General features: G+C 39.8%; 1 protein-coding gene across 1 annotated transcript; it reads left to right on the top strand.

Moving 5' to 3' along the window:
• Positions 1–1968: 1968 nt before the first annotated feature.
• Positions 1969–12375, top strand: klhdc10 (kelch domain containing 10). The gene is made up of 9 exons (XM_080421612.1): positions 1969–2178; positions 7263–7484; positions 7879–8033; positions 8630–8778; positions 8892–8976; positions 9876–9942; positions 10480–10527; positions 10987–11126; positions 12079–12375. Exons 1-9 carry the CDS (start codon positions 2103–2105, stop codon positions 12286–12288), a joined length of 1152 nt encoding a protein of 383 aa, XP_080277738.1. The 5' UTR covers positions 1969–2102; the 3' UTR covers positions 12289–12375.
• Positions 12376–16372: the final 3997 nt, after the last annotated feature.

Below are 16372 nucleotides of genomic sequence, written 5' to 3'. Positions count from 1 at the left end.
TTCTCTATCCTGATTGGATAACATTGGTATCCCATCCTTAAAATGCATTTTTTTCATGTTTAATAAAGAGCTGGAGAGAGATGTTACTGATGAGACTCCTGTTGAGACTCCTGTTACTGGGGGGAAAACTGTATAGTAATGAGTACTATAAGAATATAGAGTTATTTAACACTTATTTTAACCCAAAAAAAATCACTTACCCTACCTTAACCACTTCTGCCATATTTAAACTTTGGCTATTTGAAAATAGACGATCTACAAGCTCAAAGCTCACAATGCATTGCATCGCGATCTAGATCGCAAAGCCACGCATTCACATTGTGAGCTTGTAGATCTGCTATTTTCAAAATATTTTAATACATTTGAAAACTTGTGAAAATGGGACCTTTTGCATAATGGATACTTTCACTTTTGGTACTTTAAGTATATTTTGATGCCAATACTTTTGTACTTTCACTCAAGTACATTTTATAGATTATATTATAGAGGTGTGGACCCAAGGTGTTTATTCTAACAAAATAGTTTGTAGTAGCATTACAGACAGTGACATGCTTGTATTTCTTATGTAAACATAAACATAAACATTTTTGCCATAATATATTATAATTGTTTTTCAACAGCATAATTAATGTTTGGAAATAGTATGTGCCTGCTATTGGGAGATTTCAAATGTTTTACACGTGGTTCAACAGTGTTATGAAACATATTTTGTAATGATTGGACAAACAGTTTTTAATTCGTAGTCTGATTTTGTTTGTTTTTGTATTTGTAGATTTGATTTTTTTTTTTTTTTTGACTTTCAGGTTGTTAGAAACATCTTGTGATGCACTTTCTCTTGGAGACACATCATCATCAGTGATATAATTTATTTTAAGTTGTTGGTCATTATCTTCAGTCAAAAAAAAAGTGTTCTTCAAAGAATTCAAAAATAATTGTAGTCAGAAGGGCTTCATTTGATTGTATTCTGTATTTTTTTGTATTTATGTTATGGTCCCCCTCCTCCATGCCATATTTGAAGAAGAAATAAACAAACAAACAAACAAACAAACAAACAAACAAACAAACACAAAGACCCACTGTAATCAATTCCATTTGGGAAACATATATAGGCCTACGTACTGTTTACATGTGTGAAAATAAAACAAACATAATATCGGTTGAAATAAAGATACATAACTCAAATATCGCGATTTCACATTTACGCTCTGTCGTACGACGTGCGTCGCGTGCCAAGAACCACCGATCTACAAGCTCACAGCGCGTAGCGGACGCGAGGCGCTGTGAGCTTGTAGATCGGTGGTTCTACGCGCTGTGAGCTTGTAGATCGGTGGTTTTCCGTTGCGCGACACCGTCTCGAGGCAAAGACGGACATCGCGAGATTATAGACCCCACCCGTCTCGTCTAGCCCTGAAACATTACTGTCATATCATGACAGTCATGGATGAACTTCAACCTGGTGTTTGCACTTTCTCCATTTATGGTCCGTACATCTGCATAAACGTTCAGATTTCAAATATAAAGTTCTTACTTTATGGCCACGGATGTTACAATGATGTACGGGTCCTCAAAAGTACCCGTATCTTCCGTATTGTTCAATAAAAAGCATTGTAATCCGATTAGTGGCTATTTTCTTCGCATTTCGACTACGTGACCTTATTGGTTGGGAGGTGTTATTGCACTCTTTGATACATAATAACTCTATAATAAAATGGCCATCAATCGGATTTAAATGCTTTTCATCGAACAACACGGAACATACGGGTACTTCTGAGAGCCCGTACATAAGTCTAACATCCGTGGCCATGGGGGTTGTACTTTATAATTGAAATATGAACGTTTATGTAGATGTAAATGGAGAAAGTTCAAACACCAGGTTGAAGTTCATCCATGACGGACCGTCATGTGTGATCTGCTACGCATCCAATAACAAGGCGTGTGATTGGTCGGCTTGTTGTTGAGGTTCGACGGGTCCGAATGGCCTGAAGGATGCGCTGCGCTCACGCTGTGATGTTTGATCAGTAGAAACGTTATTAATCATTATTACTATTATTACTGATCAGCCCCGTATATTGATCGATTACATCGATTGACCCGGTAGCAGGATGTCGGACTCAGAAGGATCCCGCGGTCTGGACCGACTCAACGGCTTTGAGAGAGTGACCGGGAGGCCGCTAGCAGGTTAGCTTCACATGCTAACTCTCACTGCTAGCATGGTTCTACTGGTTCTACTGGTTCTGGTGGTTCTGTTGACCCAGTGGCTGTACTCACCTTTCTTCTGGTTCTGGTGGTTCTGTGGTTGTTCTATTTGCAAACTGTTAAAGTATTCAATCAATCAATCTCTTGGTTCTACTGGTTCTGTTGACCCAGTGCTAGCATGTTTCTGGTGGTTCTGTGGTTCTAGTGGTTTATGGGGTTCTTCTGGTTCTGGTGGTCAAATTTCCCCAAAAAAATTAATCTGTTTTATACAGCTTGGGTCCAGTTTTAGGTGATTTTATTATATTCAGCTTTATTTCTAGTCAATGGGTCCATATTCCATAACTACAGAAAAACAACAATAAAGTACAATACAGACATAGATAAAACTAAATACATACATTATGCAAACATCTGTTCCAACAGGAGGAATATATACAGTATGTGTAGGATCAGTTAAAGCCTTCTGACATTTATTTATATATTATATATATAATGCCCCGCTAAAAAAAATGTTTTTGTCACATTCTTTTAAGAGTTTTGGGAAATAGCAGATATACCATCTGCAAGCTATGTTAAATTGCATATGTATAAAAGGTTTAAAGTGGTTAAAGGGAAAGTTTCCTCTTCTACCCTGGTTTTGAACCCGGTTTCCTGCACAAGTCCTGAAATGTTTCACCATTGAGCTAATAGAGCCTGCCTGCTTGCCTCAGGGGATAAATTGAATCTTGACCATCGGGTCAAGATTCGTGTCAGATCGTGTGTCTAGGTGAGACATGACCTTTGACACGATCTAAATGTCTCAATAGAAGACCACCCCAATTGTAATTTAATTGTAATCAACATAATACGTTATATTGATACTCTACCATACAGATTGGACAACATTACATTGTATTCATAAAAACAACATTGAGGTGTCCGCAATGTTTAGGTGCCCACTCTTCCTGTATCCCATTGGACTGTACCGATAATGCATCAAGCCCTTTTTAAGCATTAGATGTTGTCGTTTTATACGACTTCCTACTGTACTTTGACTACTTTCATACTCATTCATTGTGTTGTCTCATCTTGTGGCTATGATGAATGGGACTGAATGTTGTGTGTTTTGGGAGTTTGCGATTTGACTACATGTCTGATGTTTCTCTTCCAAGGTCCTTGACTTCATTTTTCCTGAAAAAGCATCTCCATTCAATAGCTAGTAGTGTAGAACAGTGGTTCTCAAACTTTGTCATGTCAAGGACCCCCAAAATGATATGTATTTTGGCTGTGGACCCCCACATCTGAAAACATATTTTGTGCCAGGGATTTTTTAATAGCCAAAGTATAAAATATGGTTAAAGTGGATAAAATGATTGTGAAGCCATATTAACTAGTTTTGCTGTGGACCCCCTGGTACCCCCCCAAGGACCCCTGGGGGTCCCCAAACCCCACTATGAGAACCAAATGGTGTAGAAAACTTTGTAGGTGTTTGTCATTCATATGTTCATTAATCTTTAAATCTGGGCTGTCCTGTTTGGTTCTTGGTCCATTTAGAAACAGAATATACTGTATGTTTTTTCCTTTCTTTTAAATCAGGGGTCTTCAATGTCTTTCAGGCCAAGGACCCCTTAGCTGAGAGAGGGATGAAGCAGGGACCCCCTCACTACATATTGTATAACATTGTGTTGCAGATTAAACTTTTACATAGTTTTCATAGATAGCTTCATAGACATGTTTGACATCACTATCATCAGTGTATGTTGGATTCATGTTAATGTGTATTTTCAAGACCTTTAACCTCTTAAACATTCAATACTAAGTTAGCCTCGATCTCCAGACTTTTATTGTTTAGTTTTGCTAAAAAATAAAAGCCTGGAGGAACGCGTCGGTGTACCCGGTATGAGGAAGTGTTCATTTCCCCAATCGTAATGTTGTGTTAACGGGGGCGGGGGTTGACGGACAGATCGGTGAACCAATGGGATCAGGCGCAGACGCGCAGTCTCTCTGCGCCTCTATACACCCGCCCCTCTATACACGAAATCAGGAGCGTTGGTGCAGCCTAATACTAAGTAAACTTAACCGTTGTCGCTTTACTTGGTCTGCTCTTTTTTCCCTCTACACCAAACACTTTTTCCTAAAATAGCTGATCAGCATGAGGCGTTGTGTGCTTGTAGATAGGCTATTTTTGGCAAAGATGTTCCCCTCAGAATAGGGGTTCAAGTGGTTAATGTAAAAAAAAAAAAGTTCCAATCACACAAATATTTGGTGGCCCCCCTGTAGTGACTTTGAGGAGTGAGGACCTCCTAGTGGTCCTGGACCCCCTGTTGAAGACCCCTGTGTTTCAGAGCGAAAGAATGGGTAAAAAATAACAGCATTGATTTCTGACATGGTTAAGAAGGTTTTCATTTTAATGCTGGGAAATCCTAGCCTGGTATCCAGCCTGCTTCGCTACGTTCGGCAGACTTTTTTTTCTCTCTTCGCTTCTCAGTCTGGAGAGCACCCTATTGACTCGTTTTGCAGAACTACACTGGAACTACATATGTTACGTTGGGCAACGTCGTTGCTGATTGGATGTTGTTCAAACGAATGACGAATCACAACGATCACACTGTTTTTTTTTTGTCCCGCCCCGCACCACAGACCAATCAGAAGCCACGGTAGGTTTCGAAGCTTTTGGCATGTCCCGCCTCCCTTGGAGATAGGAGGCTTTCCAGACTGAGAAGCGAAGAGAGAAAAAAAAGTCCGCCGAACGTAGCGAAGCAGGCTGGATACCAGGCTAGGGAAATCCTGCTTTTATACTTCAGGAGTCAACCTGGTATCTATCTAAAAACTGTATGAGTGAAATCGTTTTATTTTGAGATTTTGATTAGTTTTCTCTTGCTTTCAACGCTACACCACACCACACTAACAGCTTTCACATGAGTGAGAAGAACATCAAGCCCCTATTATAATTAGGGCCACAGGTATTGTACAGTTATAATAGTATAGACTGCATATTTAGTGTTACAGTAATAGTAGTATAGACTACATAGTATTGTAATGCATTGGTTCTCAAAGTGGGGTCCTTGGGGGGGGGGGGGGGGTTCTAGGGGGTCTCTCCAGCAAAAGTAGTTAATGTAGCATCGCAATCACTTTACCTTTCATACTTTTGGCTATTCAAAAATAGCAGATCTACAAGCTCATAGCGCGGCACAGAGTGCCGCACTATGAGCTTGAGTTGTAGAGTAAGAGTAGTATTTTAGACTACACAGACTACAGAGAATAAAGTAAGTAAGTAGCCTTGTCCTACCATGTGGTACTACAGTAATAGTAGACTACAGAGAGTGTTGTACAGTAGTAGTTGGTGGTGAAGTAGTATGTAGATTCACAGACTAATCAGGGGGTTTTGGAATTTGTAGCCTATCTACAACGCATTTGGATGACAATCCCGACATTAAGATATATTATTATAGACCTTTATATTATTAATTTGAGGTCAACAAGTCTCTTGTTTGTTTTAGTTCTGAGAGTGCCAACATTTCTTATTTAGCGTAGGCTAAACTTGGTAAACATGTAATTTGACAGAATAAAAGATGATGGTACTAGGGCTGTCAGTTTTCCGCTATAATCCCATTCGATCATCATTTTTAATATTCGAATATATTCAAATATTTTCTATAATATATAATTATATAAAATAATTAATAGTTGTACAATAATAAACACCCACATGCACACATAATAACAGGCTAAACAAAACAGTGAAACTAACTATATTAGTTGAGGCTTATGGCTTAAATTTAGGTTCATTTTCTGTTTTGGAGGAGAATAATATATTGTGGCTCTCTCTAGTCAATCTGTTTGTCTACAATTCATTGTTTATCTTCCACAGACACAACCTAGGTGTTCCACTACCAATGAGTAAATGGAAGCTTAGATAATATCCAGTATGATACTAGCCTCAGTCAGTCAACGCTTAGAGACTGGGGACAGTCTCACAGCTTTCCTGGGTGGAAAGGAAACAATTAGAGTAAAATACAAAACGTATTTTTTAACGCAGTGCAGAACCAAACCAAAGCTATTTTTGCTTTTTTGTTTTACGTTGCCAATTGTACATGCATACAGTACTACAGAGACCTTTCCAAGGCAGGAGGATAAACTCTTAAGTTCATTGTAGTCATCAGATCTGAGCTTTACATGGAGTCCATGGGTCATTTCTACCAAGCCCAAAGATAGCTATGTGTCGTCTTTACTTATCTTATCATGCACGTGCTTATCTTCTTTGCATTATTAGACAACGGTGTCTTAGTTTCCCTTGTTGCTCTGGGTCACATATGGACTTGAGTCAATAGGGATGCCAGGGTTAAAGTGGTTAATGGTACCATTTTTATGCATTGACTCACACCATTCTTTAGGCCTATCTATAGACAAGCCCCATGACTGGGTTGGCTTTTGTTTTGTTCTGATTTGTTTTGTTTTGACTCACCTTACTTAGGTTACAGACCACACCTCCACCACACCTGCCTATGTTTAAAAGATCATGGAACCATTGATGAACCATTGCCCCCCCCCACCTATTATAAAATGATTCGACAGGATTCCAAACGGTTTGCTATAGCTACCATTTGCTGCGTTTGATAGAGTTTGATACTCGAAGCTAAAAGCCCGAGCGGACGGTCCATGCTCTAAGATTGCGTATTTTAATAGATTTTCTTTATTAGATTTTTTTTGGGTGAGATCTGACGTTCAAAATAACAGAACACTGTCCATGGGGTTTTTGTCCCAAATGGGCCGCTGTAGTACTTACATCCTGACTTGGATGATGTCACGGGTGAGGTCTCGCGAGACTTCCGGAGGGGCGCATTCAAGAAACACTGTGGAGAGTGTTCTGTTATTATGAACGTCAGTTCTCACAAAAAAAAAGCTATTAAAATACGCGATCTAGAGCATGGATCGTCCACGCGGGTTTTTAACTGCGGTGGAGTTCTACTGTATCACTTGGCCTAGGATATAATAATATCATATAAAGTTAAGAAAAAGGCTAGTCAGAAATCCCCTTTAAGTCTATCTATGCTGTTGCTTATGCCATTCTGTGCCCACCTCCCCAGGTCATCGCACCCCTCCTGCTCGGAGCGGGCATCGCTGTGTGGCGGACAACAGTAACTTGTACGTGTTCGGAGGTTACAACCCAGACTACGACGAGTCGGGCGGCTCGGAGAACGAAGACTACCCACTCTTCAGGGAACTGTGGCGCTACCACTTTGCCACGGGCACCTGGCAGCAGATTCGCACGGAGGGCTACATGCCCACAGAGCTGGCCTCCATGTCGGGTAAAGCCATTACACCCAACGTCTGGTTCTTTTTTTTTCTTTTTCTTTTTCACCCCTTTTTCTCCCCAATTTAGTCGTTATGCCAATTAACCCATTCAATCCGGGAACGCGTCTGTGTCATTTTAGATTTGAGCTATAACCATTATATTTTACTTTGGCTATACTACACCGTCACTGCATCAATCTGGATTTTTTTTTCTCTTTACTGTGGGCCAGGGACAGGGTTTCCTGAAGTCACTTTATAAATGGGCATATACCCTGTATACGCTTTTGCAGTATGTTGGTTTGTTTACTGTTGAGTGAGAAAACAATGTTGCACTTTGAGCAAATCATCTGGGGACCCCCCCTACAGGTTGAGAACCACTAATGGACTATTACCGTGTCTCCCGTTCAGCTGTTTTGCACGGAAACAACCTGCTGGTTTTCGGTGGCACCGGGATTCCCTTTGGTGAAAACAATGGGAACGACGTTCACGTTTGTAACGTAAAGTACAAGCGCTGGTCGCTGCTCAACTGCCGGGGGAAGAAGCCCAACAGAATCTATGGACAGGTAACAATAAAAACAAAGAGGAGAAAAAACTCAACAAAAGCTAATTCATCCTAGTGTATCACGATAAATTAAAATCTCCGCAATACGGTTATTGTGTGTTTTCTTTTATCATGATAAACGATAATAACGATTATCGTTCCATCCCTAGCTGGGTCACACCCATTTGGTCGCTGTCGGGTGGTACAATATGTCTAAAAGCGTTACTTATGTATTTATAAGACCCACAGACAGACTTAATGACTTTCAGCCTGGCCTTCCTATTTTGGGCATGTCATTATACTGTAGGTGAAAATGGTCAAAATAGTGAAACTGGCAGATCTACCAGCTCAAATAAAATAGTGCATTAAAGGTAGGGTAAGTGATATGGTTCTGTTAATAAGTGTTAAATAGCTCTATATTCTGATTGCTATAGAGTGTTTATTCAATAACGGGAGTCTCCCTGTCTCTCTCTTTAGTAAACAGAACATGCATTTTCAGTGAGAGAACTCACACAGGATACAGATTCCTGTCGGTTATTCCATTTCTATTTATTCCGTCTACAGCGGATTAAACTCTAAACTGTGAGAAGTCTTACCTTGACACCTTCCCTCCACCAGGCGATGGCCATCATAAACGGCTTCCTGTACGTGTTTGGAGGGACAACGGGGTACATCTACAGCACAGACCTCCACAGGCTAGACCTGACCACCAGGGAGTGGATTCACCTCAAGCCCAACAACCCTCCGCACGACCTGCCCGAGGAACGGTCAGTTATACCAGTTGATTCTCAAACGTTTGCCTGTCAAGGAGCCCCAAATTGCTATGTAATTTGGGCCTGACAAGAGGTTTTATTTTTGCTTTATTGCATGTGTTGTACAGGTACAGGCATGAGATAGCACATGACGGACAGAGGATTTACATCCTGGGAGGAGGGACATCGTGGACATCATATCCTCTTGATAAGGTACTACGGTTCTGATCAGCCTCATTTTGAGCTTATTTATATCAATTAACCCTTTAAGGCCTGAGGTTCCGATTCTACAAAATGTCTTCTAAATCCTAACAGTTTTTTGAAAAAAACTTGTGTTGCTATGTCAGTGGTTCTCAAAAATGTTCATGTCAAGGACCCCAAAATGTATATGCATTTGGCCGCGGAACCCCCATCTCAAAATATTTTGTTCCAGCAACCCCCAAAAGCAAAGATTTGAGTTGCAAATGTTCGCTTTAAAACAATATATATACAAAGATTTGCACAAATGTTCTTGATTTTTCAAAAATAGCAGATATACAATGTAATTCTGTCCAATCTGTATGATAGAGTATCTTAATACAATATAACTTACATACAATTGGGGTGGTTGTATTTTGTGTCCCTGCTCTTCTATTGAGACATGTAGATCATGTCGATGGTCTCACCTGGACACAGGATCTGACACGAATTAGTTCTATGGTAGATTTTTTTTAAATCTTACTGTGGATGTGTGAAACACAATTTTGTTTTTATGTGAACCTAATAAACCTAAATCTAAATCAATGGATGGATTCACCTCTACTGTATGTCTTTAACTCATGCCTAATGGAAGCCTGATTTATACTTCGTCATATGACGGTATCACTTGCCAGAAATAGCTGATCCACAAGAAAATTATGCTTCGGCAAGCCGAAGCATAATTCGACATTAAGAAAGCACTAATGTTGTACCCAAACACATTTTGAATAGCTTGATATGAAATATTTGCACACTCTCTGTGTGCAAGGACCTTTAATCTTACACAATGCTGGTTGGCCATGAGAGTGAGACATACATGTGTGAGTGGCTATGAACAGCGAGAGATATTCGTATTTTTTTTTCATTTTTTCCAGATACATGCTTACAATTTGGAGACAAATTCCTGGGAAGAGATTTCAACTAAACCTCATGATAAAATAGGTGAGTATGTTACACGGTTTCTCAAATTAAAGGTAGGGTAAGTGATGATGTTTTGTTAAAAGGTTAAAGCACTATATTCTGATCATTGCTATAGAGTGTTTGTTCAGTAACGGGAGTCACCCTGTCTCTCCAGCTCTTTAATAAACAGAAAATACATTTTCAGGTAGGTGACACAATTTCAGCCAATCAGGAGAGAGTACCCATTAATCAGCTTCATTTTTATAATGTTCCAGTTCCATTGTTGTCTGCTCATTTCTTCACTTGTTCACTTGTTTAATTTGTATCCTGACTGAGTTCTCTCTCCTGATTGGGTAAAATTGGTATCCTGACCTGAAAATGATTTCTTTCTTTAATAAAGAGCTGGAGAGACATGGAGACTCCTGTTACTGAACAAACATTCTATAGCAATGAGTACTATCAGAATATAGAACTATTTAACACTTATTTTAACCAAGGAAAATCACTTACCATACCTTTTTAAGGCCATTGCTCTTTTCCTATGTGAGAAAATGGTTCTAAAAATGTGTTTGTTTGTAGGATACCCTGCTCCTAGGAGGTGTCATAGCTGTGTGCAAATACGAAATGGTGAGAGGTTGTGCCAAATACTGTCTCTTCTTCCCTATTCCCTGTTTTATTAAAGTGATGGACATATTGATGCAATACTAAGTACAATCCCACATGGTTGTGAAATTCTTCATAATGAGTATCTACTTTTACAATTGTTACTGTAAAGTTTATTTTGATGCCAATACTCAAGTAACATTTTCATTTTCAATACAGCAAGTAAAAGTATTTATACATTGTGATATTTCTACTGTTAATTCAATAAAAAAATAAATCTGCAGCTGATTAAAAGAAAAACTATTGAAGAAAAACTGAATTCTAATTGAGGCATTGGAGATTAAACCTCTCCATATTGTTTTCGTTTTTTTCTCATGATGTCAACCGCATGCGACCGTGAGAGTGAGTGTGTGTTTCAGCAGATGTTTTTATATGTGGAGGTTACAACTATGTGTGGGTGTGTGTGTGTGTGTTGTGTTCCAGATGTATTTATATGTGGAGGTTACAACGGGGAGTTGATATTATCTGATCTATGGAAGATGAACCTTCACACCTTCCAGTGGAGTAAACTCCCAGCGCTGATGCCTGAGCCTGCATACTTCCACTGTGCTGCTGTTACTCCGGTTAGTCATTTACCCATTCTTCACTCCTTATACTAAATATATCGTTGCTGTCGGGCAGAAACCAACTATCTCCATTTTTTCAACTTTTTAATTAAAAATAAATAAATCGGTGCTATTGAACCAATGAAAAGTATTACACTGACTAAACCTCCTAACTCCATTGGCTCCTCAAACTGTCAGTCAAACCACCTAACTCCAACTCAGGTTTTTTTCCTGTCTGACTTGGTCATTCTAATCAATGATGGACAAAACAACTATCTCCACATTAATGGTCAAAAACTCCACTTGAGCTGTATTTGGGTAAAGTGATGATAATATAAGGACACATTCAAATATCTGGCAATGTATAAAGCCACCATACCATCTTTGATGAGGCAGTGTTGTGTTGTTTTAAAAACATGTTTTTTTCCTTTTCATTTCCTGAAATATGAAGATGTTGGACATAGTTGGTTTCTGCCCGATTAATTACTTTAAACCTGGCGTCCCAATGTTGGGCATGTCATTAACTCATTCACTGCCACAATTATTGCTGGCCGCGTTTGCCCACTGCCAGAGATTTTTCATTTAAAAAAAAAAGTACTCAGGAGCCGAGATACAGAATTTTTAAGTTTTAAGTTAACAAGGAAGTGGATGGGAGTGTAGATCTTTAACAAATCATATCTCCTTGGTCTTTGGGTCAAATTTGAAAAAAAAACTAAAAAAAAAAAAAAAAAAAAAAAATTAATTTTTTTCAAAAAAAAAAAATTACGTTTTTTACGTCAGTGGCAGGATTGGTAAACGGGACAAATTACGTTTTTTACGTCAGTGGCAGTGAATGAGTTAATAGGCTACCATTTTTAAAAATAGCTAACAATCTTTTGCTACAGTATTTGTCCTGTAAAATGGGGGTTAAGTGGTTCATCTTTTTTTGCAACTTAACACTTCACGCTTAACTCTCTCTCCACACACACAGGCTGGCTGCATGTTCATCCACGGCGGAGTGGTGAACATCCACGAGAACAAGAGGACGGGTTCCCTGTTTAAGATCTGGCTGGCGGTGCCCAGTCTGCTGGAGCTGTGCTGGGAGAAGCTCCTCAAGGCCTTCCCTCACCTGGCGTCTCTCCCCACCATGCAGCTGCTGAACCTGGGCCTCACGCAGGAGCTCATCGAGCGCTTGAAATAAATAATAAGACTATAAAAGGATCTTTTGGAGTTCGCCCGTTGAACTCTTTTAAGATGCACTCGTCGGCTCGCCTTTTTGTTCTTAGAGTGGGGGGGGGGGCCGCGCGCACATTTTGCGAGCGACAATGTGTCGGATACGCCGGAGGGAGGAGGAAGGGGGGGGTATCGCGGCCATTTCAATTCATTTCAATTAATTTCCTATGGGAGTCGCGTGGGTTTTCAAAGCGGTCGACGTGAAGGGGAGGAGGGGCGGGGTTCCCTTTAAACGATTCCTACAGGGGGTTTCCAAATGAACCCTAACAGGTCTGTAACTCAGAGAGTGTGCAAATGGAACCAAATGGACCCGCAGAGGTCTGTAACTCTGAGAGTGTACAAATGGAACCAAATGGACGGGTCCATTTGGTTCCATTTGTACCCCCTCAGAGTTATGGTGGTCCTTTGAAATTAAAAAGTTTGAGAACCACTGGTATTGTAGCTCTGACAGTGTGATTAAAACCTGTTCCAGAAATGGTTCCAATTGTGATGGATCCTGGTTCCTCAATGTGGGATCCGGTTCCTCCGGTTCCGGATCCAAACAACACTAACGTCGGACGCTTTAAAAAAAACATGACTTCCATAGGACATGAATTGAAATGGCCGCGTCCCCCCCCCCCCAGCGTATCCGACACGCTGTCGCATGCAAAATGTGTGAGCGGCCCCTTCGACAAATGGATGGATGATGAATGGATGGATGGGTAGGTGTGTGGGATGGGAGGAGGAGACAGGATTTGGACAGTCAGAGCACAGGATTCTATTATATGGAGAACATTATGGGGAGATGTCGTCTCCTCTTTGTTCCCGTGTCTAAAACGCAGCCCCGCCTTAAAACCAAAAAACAATGGGATGCCTTTTTGTTTTTCGTTTGCACTTCATGGGATGATCAAGAAAAAATAACTAATGTGGAATGTTTTATGGATTTTAAGTCGAGCGACTCTGACCCCCCCCCCCCCCCCCCCCCCGATAATGAAATAAATGTATTAAAAAAAAACTTCCAAAATCCTGGAAATGTTTAGTTTCACAGTGTCATGTTTGTGAAGACAAAAGACTTTAATCAGCCTTATTTACCACTTTAAGAAGACAAAGCTGCATGTTTATTTATTGAAAGGACTGAGGCAGTTTCTTTGTTGTATTTTATCATCAGATTGTTTGCACACACACTTGAAAAAATGGGAGGTATGTTTTTTTTTGTTTTACTTTTTAAGCAGGTGTTAAGGTTAAAAGGCTCCAGTTAGTTAACTTTTTTTATCAGTATGTCTGAAAAAAGTGGAAGGCAGCAATTTAGTTGTCGACGCTGGTGGAGAAACCTGTGTATGATGTTGGTTTGAAAAGTAAATGCGTTACTTTGGTGTGATGATGAACTGGATGCTAGTTTGACTTTGTTTCCCACCACAACAAGCAAAACAATGAATTTAACATGAGTATTAAAGCAGCACTACGTAACTTTCCTCTTCTACCCCGGATTTGATCGCGGTTTCCTGCACAATTGCTGAATTATTTTACCATTGAGCTAATAGAGCCTGCCTACTCACTCGGGATAAATTTAATCTTGACCATCCGGTCAAAATTCGTGTCAACTCTAAATGTCTCAATAGAAGAGCAGGGAGACAAAATACATAAGGTACATTGTATTAACATACTCTACCATACACATTGGTTAAGATTACATTTGATTTAATGTAAAACAGTTACATAGTGCTGCTTTAATTTAACTCTTAAGGGTTGGATGAATTAACACAGGATTTTACTGTGTGGTACAATTTAAAAGAAAATAAATGCAACACTATGGTTTTATTCAAAATAGTTCCATGTAGCTTTCATTTTCATTGAGTGTATGTGAGCAGTTCTCATCTGTAAACCCAGCCATCAATCACTGTGAACATGGTGCTCCGTAAAAATTACTTTAAAAATGCTTTTATTCAAATAAAATGTATTATAATTATGTTAAAATGTTTACTCCATCTCTGTTGAGCCAATGGTTTATTTTAACAGCTGTCAACGCTGGGTGTGTTTTGTAGTAGATAGTATGCTGATTATCTCTAAATGTAATGCAGTGCCTTTCCTCAACTATTAAAGCTGCAATCCTTAATTTAATTTTGATGTCCTAGCAACTGTTAACACAAGGGATTCTAACCTATAGGCCTCCCACGACCAAGCATCTACCGGTCATGTAAGAGGGATATTGGGCTTATGGCAGGCAGGTCAACTAGCACAGTGGTTCTCAACCTTTTCAGGCCGCGACCCCCCAAAATAATCATATTTGAACTGGGGACCCATCCTGACAAGCACTTGGAATTGACCAGTCATTACATATTGTGAAAATAGCAGATCTACAAGGTTGTTGATCTACTACTTTTAAATGTTTGCGTCTTTCATTATTTGTCAATTTTAGTTTGATTGCTTTTGATGCAGTAATGGGTCTTTTTTTACATTATTTTCTTAAAATGTCACTTCACTGTCTCCCCCCCCCCCTCATCATGTGGGGACCCCGACCCACAGGTTGAGAACCACTGAACTTGCAGATGTCCTTCCCGACACCAGAGAATGTCTTCCCTAACCCCAACCCTTAATAGAAGAGTAGGGAGGACCACCTCCAACCACTGCCCTAATTGTACTAATTATATTAACACACTACCACACAGAATGGTTCAAAATAGAACCTTTTATTCTTGGGAATAAATTACAGAATGCAGCTTTAATGCTGAACCATCTCATTTCATGGTTGAAGACCTTTGCGTGTTTAAAAACACTGCATTAAGATCAGGGGCAAAGATATTTCAACGTTTTCTTGATTGTGATTCAGCCATTTCATCTCATTTTAATCATGCGTTGTTTTTATGTCGCGTTACGGAACACGATGGAACCCAGGATTTTACTGTAAACTTACCTACAGTTTTACCCTAGCAGTGTGGCGTTTACTTTGGGTGTCCAATCCTGAAAGCAATTAAAATGTTATGCAGACAGATAGGGAATTTGTAACCAGATTTTGAACCCAAATCCCATTGTTCTGATGCGGGATCACACACACACACACACACACACACACTACGTGTATATACAGTCGCTAGGGATGGGTATTGGCAACAATCTCACGATACGATACGTATCACGATACTTGGGTCACGATACGATTATATTGCGATACGCATCACGATACTTGGGTCGTATCACGATATTGTGATATATTGCGATATATTGCGATATATTGCGATATATACATATATCACAACTACATATTGTTTATATATACACTACATATTGAGTAGCTGCAGATCTGTGATAGGTTCTTTGAATGTTTTTCATAAAGCCTGTATCTGAAAAAGCGATACAGTATACAGTATCGCGATACAGTATCGCGATACAGTATCGCGAAATAAAATATCGCGATTTATCGTGATATCGATAATATTGCCCATCCCTAACAGTCGCTGTCGGGCAGAAACCTGTTATCTCCATATTTTAACTTTAATTTAGTTTTTTTGTAAATTAACGCCCTACTTGATAATACTACAGCGTCACACAAAAGCATTAAAAGTAGCAGGCCCAGGCGGTTGGCGTAACCGTCTGGGCACCTGGCTGTCGCGGGATCTCTCTCCCCATTTCCTGTCAACCTACTGTCCCATCAATATAAAAGCCAAAAAAAAGATCTTTAAAAAAGTAGCAGATCTACAAGCTCGAAACATGGCGTGAAACGACGTGTTGAGCTTGTAGATCTGCTACTTTTGCATTTGAATCCTGAAAAGTAACAGTTTTGGACATATGAGGTTTCCACCCGACAGAGGCGATATATATGCACACTTTGTGAAGATAAGACTTCAAACTTCCCATTGGTCCATGTGTGAAACGACGTTTACAATGGGATCTAGGGTTCAAGATCAGCAAAATGTCCCTTTGACCCATCAAGACCCGAGGTCGATTCTACAGATGTCTTTTAAATCCTAACAGTTTTCTGAAACACTTACGAAAAAGTTTGAGAACCAGTGATTTCATGTCAAGGACCCCCAAAATTGTATTTGGCCGGATCATTTTTTTTTTTTACATACATACTT

This window comes from Gymnoscopelus braueri (genome assembly GCF_963280865.1).
Source record: "Gymnoscopelus braueri genome assembly, chromosome: 23".
NCBI classification, from domain to species: Eukaryota; Metazoa; Chordata; class Actinopteri; order Myctophiformes; family Myctophidae; genus Gymnoscopelus; species Gymnoscopelus braueri.
Note: the sequence above shows the minus strand (reverse complement) of the source record. Positions and strands in the feature narration are given on the sequence as shown.